This window comes from Neodiprion pinetum, chromosome 6, assembly GCF_021155775.2.
Source record: "Neodiprion pinetum isolate iyNeoPine1 chromosome 6, iyNeoPine1.2, whole genome shotgun sequence".
NCBI lineage: Eukaryota > Metazoa > Arthropoda > Insecta > Hymenoptera > Diprionidae > Neodiprion > Neodiprion pinetum.
Window position 1 is genome coordinate 31357962 of NC_060237.1, and position 7197 is coordinate 31365158.

The 7197-nt window shown below is 40.5% G+C and overlaps 2 protein-coding genes across 4 annotated transcripts; both read right to left on the bottom strand.

Annotated features, from left to right (window-relative positions):
* Nucleotides 1-282: 282 nt before the first annotated feature.
* Nucleotides 283-4122, bottom strand: U4-U6-60K (U4-U6 small nuclear riboprotein factor 60K). Of its 2 annotated transcripts, XR_006883799.2 has the most exons (5): nt 2358-4122; nt 1913-2290; nt 1373-1586; nt 565-1269; nt 283-500 (listed from the first exon to the last, which is right to left on the bottom strand). XR_006883799.2 is itself a non-coding variant. In XM_046631290.2 (4 exons), exons 1-4 carry the CDS (start codon nt 2887-2889, stop codon nt 810-812), a joined length of 1584 nt encoding a protein of 527 aa, XP_046487246.1. In that variant the 5' UTR covers nt 2890-4122; the 3' UTR covers nt 283-809. The 2 variants fall into 2 exon arrangements, 1 of the variants encoding a protein (XP_046487246.1); XM_046631290.2 differs by having other exon boundaries at nt 283-1269.
* A 138-nt stretch (nt 4123-4260) lies between these two features.
* Nucleotides 4261-5935, bottom strand: LOC124221357 (nuclear receptor-binding factor 2). 2 transcript variants are annotated; one of them, XM_046631292.2, is made up of 4 exons: nt 5855-5935; nt 5634-5691; nt 5197-5462; nt 4261-4879 (listed from the first exon to the last, which is right to left on the bottom strand). In XM_046631292.2, the coding sequence occupies exons 2-4, from the start codon at nt 5655-5657 to the stop codon at nt 4393-4395; spliced, it is 777 nt and encodes a 258-aa protein (XP_046487248.1). In that variant the 5' UTR covers nt 5658-5691; nt 5855-5935; the 3' UTR covers nt 4261-4392. The 2 variants fall into 2 exon arrangements, with proteins under 2 accessions (XP_046487248.1, XP_068993136.1); XM_069137035.1 differs by having other exon boundaries at nt 5867-5885.
* Nucleotides 5936-7197: the final 1262 nt, after the last annotated feature.

Genomic DNA, 7197 nt, shown 5'->3' on the forward strand with positions numbered 1-7197 from the left:
CAACGGATTTGTCTGGGAAAATCATGTCGCCATATAGTTGAACGAAGCGATGGGAATGTCCAGCATTTTTCAAAAATTCAGTAGTGGCCTTCAATGTTCCGCGATGTTTTGGAGGTCGAAAATTTGTCTACTTAGAGTCGTCTTTCAAGAGCTTTTTGTCAGAAATTGAATTCTCCGGACTTCAACAAAGGCCTCTAGAACATTGTAGGTTTTACAGCTGAGGAAATATAATCAAACTAGTTCGTTTATGGTCACTAACTTCAAAATATTAAAATATTGATCTCTGAAAGATAAATATTGGTGTTTATTTGTATTAATTTCATTCGGCCAAATTAAGCTGATTCGGCGTTATACAAATGGATTGATTATAGATGTTTCTGAGAAAATCGCACGTTTTTGTTGTTAAAAATGACGCATGTCACCAGCTTCTAGCTGAGGTTGCCTGCAATTAAGCCTGCCTTCTTCTATCCTCTGTCGTGCACGTTTGATCGCCTGCAACTCTGATTATCAAATTATAAAGTTTTCCATCTCTGAAATAGTATTCAGCGCTCTGAATATACTCACCACATCGTTTGATACTGCAAATCATACAGAATACACCACAAACATTGTTACCCGTACAGCAGTACAACGATAAAACAATGTTTCATCATGAATTTTCAACAGTCATACATTTAATTTCCTCAACATGGTAACCCGTGTCTCTCTGTTCAGTCGATTCTACTTACAACAGCAGAAACAGTCACTGAAAATTTTCACTAAAGACAATGGGCATTTACAGGATTTATAGCAAATATTTTCTCTTTATTTCACATGTTTTCAGGTGCCCAGAGCTTAAATGTTCTATCATATGAGCTTGTGACTATAAATTTGTGGTCAGGAGAAACGTCGCAGCACATTACTTTGCCATCATGTCCTGGCAATGTCTTCAACGGTTGCCACGTTTTGTTGGACCAAATTTTCGCAGTATTGTCATACGACGCCGTGACCAAATACTGCCCTTCAGTACGCTGATACTTCACGTCTGATAATAAATTGGTGTGTGCCGGTATAGTGTAAATACACGATCTTTTTCTTAAATCCCATATTTTGCACGAATTATCCTCGCTTGCAGTAGCCAGGTGAAAACCATTAGGCGAAAAATCAACTCCGAAAATAGATTTCAAATGACCCTCCATAAACATGATACAGCGGCCTGTTCTCAGGTCCCAAACTCTGCCAAAGGAATCATGGCCTCCCGTAGCAACAACGCTGCCGTCACATTGGAAACTGTGAAAAAAAAACCATTCAGTCAACCATTGTTTCTGTCACCACATCAAGATCGACTGAAAAAATTTCTTCAAGAATAGTAAAACTATATAATAGTATCAACCTTATACAATGTACTGCCTTGGCATGACCCTCTTGATGCAAAACTTCAGCTTGTTGTTCCAGATCCCACAGTCGCCAAGAAGCATCGTGGCAACAGGTTCCTAAAAAGCGACCCGATGGATGAAATGCAATCCTTGATACTCTATGGGGCTCATGACCTTCAACTTCTGCTAACGGCTCTTCACTTTTGCCTCCACCCCACAGCTTAACACTTCCTAGGAGAACATAAAGATAGAGATGACTATATAGATAAATCAGCTAAGCAACAGACCAGTCATAATACAATCTTATAGTTAAGAAGCTGAGCATCCACTCTGTAAGTATGAGCAAGTCAATCACTGACTGATAATATGATCGATTTAAGAATGCATAGATGAATTTATGCATGCAAATGAGCAATACTTTCTCATGTGAATAAGCAGTGTAATTTTGATGTGAACAGATTTCTGGTGAGCTATAAAAAAATCTGCTATCGAATTACAAAATAGATGCATTTCTTCATGGGTCAACAACACATGTCCTTCACCATGTCAATAATTACCGTCTGAAGCACAACTTGCTAGAACACATGTAGGCGACGCATTTTCTCCCAGCATGTCTTCAGTGAGTGTTGCATTCGGATGGAAAACAATACAACTTACATTACAGGTATGGCCCCTGAGGGTTCTGGCAATTGAGCATTCAGGTACAGACCAAATTTTGCAAAGCCCAGACCAGGAAGATGTTGCCAGTAATTTTGAATTCGGACTGAATTGGCAAAATGATATGGGACGGCTGTCTCCAATTTGGGAGCAATAAATGCTGAGAGCCTGTAATTTTTTCAGAAGTTCCTGCCGACGTGCAGTACGTGTAGCCCCTGGAAGCTCTAATTCTTCTCTAGATTTTTCAAGCCGATCTCTTGCCCTGGGAAGTGAATACGCTAAAAAAAAAAACATAACTGTTACAGTGCAAACTTTTGATTTGAATCAATACGTTTTGATACTTACATGCTATCCACGAGCGGGCAATTTGAAGGGAATCTGGTCCTTCGTGGTACCAAGTTGATTCCGCATCTCGTTCTGTCTGATGCAATGGCCGCTCCTCGTCCTCATGTTTTTTTTTAATAGCGTCTTCACCTAAGCTAGCCAATAATTCTCTCAACCTGGACCTTCTGTCTGCTGGGCCTTCACCAAACAAACAAATTGGTTCCCCTAATTGGCGCAGATTGTTTTTCACTTCCGAATCATCAGTGGAAACATTAATCTGCCTGGCTTTTTTTCTCCGCTCAAATTCTTCGAGCAAAGCTTGCCTGTCTTTAGACATCTCATCTTCAAGTTCCATGTATTCATTTGATATGTGCACATTGCCCAGGGCAGCAGCAGTTGTTGGCGTATCTGATGGACTCCTATTATGATCTCTTTCCTCATCTGAAGATTCTGCAGATGTAGCTGTGAGCCGGGCACGTTCAGCTTCCTCAAGGGATCCATAATGCACAGTTTTTTGCTTTTTTACATAAACAAGGTCCTCGTCGTCGGACATTTCAATTATATCCAAGTAAAAAAATGTATAAATACGTTATTTTGTTTAAATACTTCACAAAATGCGGCTTATAACGTTTATAATCTAGGTTAGGCTACGACCATTCACAGAAGTTTTGAATTAACGGTCTACAGAAATGCTATAAAGTAAAGCAAAGTATTCTTTGATTATAGTGATTTCACTTGCTGCAATGAATTCATCTTTTTTCGAACGAATATTAAGTGTTACACAGTCACGTTATTGTAAATTATCATTGACAGCCATACTGGACGCTATTCCAGGCATAGACTACTTTTTCACCGATGGTACAGATCAGTCTAGAGCACGGTCGTACTTACAGGTCTGAAAACTCGGGAGGTGGGGGGTCTCCAGCTTTGTCCATAAATTGTATAGTTCTAACATTGGTTTCATGCACGATTCGCGAGGCATCCCGGGCACTGAGATATGTATGTATATATACACATGCAAATCAGTGTGATTTGAGTTCTTTGAGAAAGTTGAAAACTGTCGACTTAAAATGTTCAAAATAATTAAGCAAGGCCCCACACAATCTTATGCAGGTAGACTTATATCCCTTATGTCCAGCATTCATACTCGGAGCTATAACCATATTATTGCATTCTTGTATAATGCCATTGCAATTGATTAACTGTAGTCCATGCTGAGTATTCAATATTCTTGTGAAAATTTTGTGAAGCAACAAATCATTAGCACTTGCCCTAAGGGGATATAGCCACGAATTAAAAAAGAAGACATTATGAATATCTTAAGGTGCGAGAAGCATGTCTCAGGAAATTTGCAACCACGCTACACTGATTTTTTAAACTCCAACAGGGTAGCGGCAATTTTGCTCAAATAAAATTCTAGACTTTTCCCTGACTTTTCCCGTCGAAAAATTAAAAATTCCCTGATCTTTTTCTATAAACCTTAGGTCACTTTAGTTGGCTTTTATGACCAAAAGCTCCAGAAATTATGCACCTGAAATATATAAATTTGGATTCAAGAACAGTGGGGTTTCGTTTCACATAAATAATTACAAATTGAACAATATCATTTCCGAATGTTAGCTTAACTGAATTTACGAAGCATAGTTGAAATTGAAAACTATTTATAAAAAATTACGTTTTTCACCGTTCTCCATCATAATTCCCTGACTTTGCCCAATAGACGAAATTCTCTGATTATTCTCGGTTTTCCCGGATTCTGGGCACCCTGTCCAATATATGTATATGCACAGTAAAGCCTTAAACAGTGTTTCAACTATGTACGCCACTGACTGTTACCTCAGCAAAGTAAGTAATTGAACCTTTACAACACTTGTATTTTTCGGATGGTCAAAGTGGTAAAATTAAAGAAAAAACGAAACTGGTACACATGTTACTTAAATATTTAATACTATTATGAGATTATCACTTGATACTTGTTTCCTCTTACTGTGACAAAAATTTGACTGATTTTAAAGAGATAAATATTAAGCACATCCAAGATGCAATATTTTCCCTATTACGAAGTGGCAAAGTCAAAGGACGGCATTTCCAACGGGGCAAGTGGCGGCAATGGGGCAAGACTTATTGAACTATCTTCAGTGTTTGAGTGGAGGGACTCCTTGTCAGGGGCTGTCGCTGCTCTCAATTGTTCAGTGAGTACTTTAATCTGTTGTTGACTAGAGTCGAGCTGGTTCAATAGTGTTCCGATTAACAGTCGCAACTGGCTGTTGACTGTTCGCAGTTCTTCTAGCACAACAGCTGAATCTTTTGGACGTTTTACCGGTATGGTTTCATTTTGCGGTGTCAATATTAGGTCTATCAAACTGTCTTGTTCATCCATTGCTCTGTCGATAGCTTGATGAAGAAACTTGTCATCTTTGTCGACGGTGACAAAGTTCCTCGAACTCAAATTTGCAGAGTGCTTCGCAATCTGATTAGACAGCAGTTCTTTTTCGTGTGTTTCCAATGCTGCTTTGTACTCTTCGTATTGAACCTGCTGCATTCTGTAAAAGTAATCAAAGTGTTCAGATATATCGAATCGCTTTCAAATTCAAAACTAGAAGCTTCCGAAAGTTACAGCTCGACTGAACAAATTTACGAAAAATTACGATTACTTGAGCAACTATAGTCAATTGATAAGGGTTTACGGTGAGATGGGGAACAATAATCCTCCTAACAATGCTATAACCATTGCTACCAAGCTTCAGTATAATAAAACTCCAATGTGCGTAAAAATAATATTAGGGCGTATAGAAATTGTGAAGCTTAAAACAATTCAACATACATGCATAATGTATATTGCATGGGCGAATTAGATTACCTGACAAATGCTGCCTGTTTGCGATGGTAATCTCGTTGCAGCTGGATGGATTCAATAGCAGTGTGTAATTGAGATGGCCTTGTCAAGGGGTTCAAACATCGGGTCGATTCCCCAACCTCGAAATTCCGTACGTTGTCAAGGTTAGGCAACTGTATCTTTATCTGGACTTCAGAAAATAGCTGGGCAGCCTGTTCGTGGCACCTCGCAGCCTCCTCATACCTCCTCTCGTTGACTAACGCCTCGGCCCTACGTTCCACGGCATGGGCCTTTATCAGATCCCGCCCCCACCCCATCCATCATCGACCCCCACCGTGACAAAGTGACATAAATAATTCGTTATTATTATTCCTCGCACCATTGTTATTATTATTCAAAAACAAGTAATAATGTTTGTTTAGACGGGATCTAACAACATATTTATTGACGTGACTACTCACCGTGTTCAAGGTACATCCTTCCATTATCACAAGGAATTATGGCTCAGTAAATGTTTCACTGTCGAAGAAAATCCGATAAACGTTAACAGTTGCCAATTACTATGTATCGAGAGGCCGAAAAAATGCCTTCTCCCATCACACTCGAGTTAAGCCCGTGACAAATTCTCTACTTTGTATATTACATACACGTACATTGGACGTATGTACAAATGCAAACATGCCGACATGCATACCGTCAGTCGTTTGCGATAGAAGCGCCAACTCTGGTAGCTGCCAACACTGTATGCAATTAGGTGTTGCACACTGAACTATAATCTAACAAGTACGCTTGCTATTCTACGGCATAGAGAGGCAGCGAACCGAGAGAAATTTTGTCTGGTTTATGGCGTCGCGCATGCGTTCGTCAGAGTATCGTAGGGCATCTGCAAAAAGTTAAACCACCAACACTGTGACCACGGTTGACATAGGCGCTGTAAAAGCGCTGCAAGAATACATTGAATTCTCGTTTACTCGAACTAGCTTTTTGGAACGGATTGTACGGAAAGACCCCACTATAGGTATTATGACGCTATTTCTCGGCTCCACGGTCTTACATACAGGTCCGGAAACTAGTAGGGTGGGGAATGACTCAGATAATGAGGCAAAACCGTGGTTTTCGTCTTCGCCGTCTGCAGCGCTGCCCCCTCGGGGTGAGCCAATCATAAATCAGATCCGAACAGCTGATTTTTCGGAATCAACAATCCTGCATTTTTTACACCGTTTACACACTTTACACTGAGTTATGAACTGTTAAAAACTTCGATGAGCAGGTTATCTTATCGGTATATATCTATATCTATTATACCCCGGGCCAATGGCGCCCCTAGCGGATAGATAGGAAACAAGACCGTGTGCCTCACTAACGGTGACACCCCCTACCACTCAAAAGTGCCGGAGTTACCAGACCTGTATGTAAGACCGTGCTCGGCTCGCATCGAAGGCATATTCAGTGAGTTTGCTACGGCGCAGCCCTTCGGAAGAACCAATCGAAAAGGTCGGCTAGTTGACGTCACAGCAGTCGGTCGATTCAAAACTGTTTGAGATTCCGAAGTAGATTAGAATGTTATACATGAAACGTTGATTGAATTCTTCAGTCGACGCATAATGGAAATGTGAATACATTTCCCTCTGCAGGTCCCACCACGATTCTTAAGCCCCATAACCGAACAGCTGTAAATTTTATTGAATTCATGAAACGATCCGAGTCAACGTGAGGCGTGACCCGCTACGTTTGTTCCGTGATTGTCAACGTTGTATTGAGGTAATGTAATTTGTACGCGTGCATGAAGTTAGTATTACTTCGTGAGGTTCACCATGACTTGCCGTGACATGAAATGGCGTGATGCGCGACCTCGTACGAAAAATAGTCCTTTATCGAGCGCACCTGATTCCTTACACTAGCGTGGCTGCAGTCGATGTACACTGAGTGCAGCAAGTGAAAAACTCTATTATTTCCAGTTGTGATGATTCACAAAACCGATATAATTCGTTAGCCGCAGACTTTGGCGCAGTTCCGAATCGTGGA

Excerpts from the sequence above, each read along its gene's own strand:
- U4-U6-60K (XM_046631290.2), bottom strand. The coding sequence starts at position 2,889 with ATGTCCGACGACGAGGACCTTGTTTATGTAAAAAAGCAAAAAACTGTG. Across the intron at positions 2,291-2,357 it reads TGCCCGCTCGTGGATAGCAT|CGTATTCACTTCCCAGGGCA; the intron begins GTAAGTATCAAA and ends TTTTTTTTTTAG. Across the intron at positions 1,270-1,372 it reads AAGGCAGTACATTGTATAAG|TTTCCAATGTGACGGCAGCG; the intron begins GTTGATACTATT and ends TTTTTTTCACAG.
- LOC124221357 (XM_046631292.2), bottom strand. The coding sequence starts at position 5,657 with ATGGAAGGATGTACCTTGAACACG. Across the intron at positions 5,463-5,633 it reads AAGGATGTACCTTGAACACG|GCCCATGCCGTGGAACGTAG; the intron begins GTGAGTAGTCAC and ends GATCTGATAAAG. Across the intron at positions 4,880-5,196 it reads AAACAGGCAGCATTTGTCAG|AATGCAGCAGGTTCAATACG; the intron begins GTAATCTAATTC and ends TTACTTTTACAG.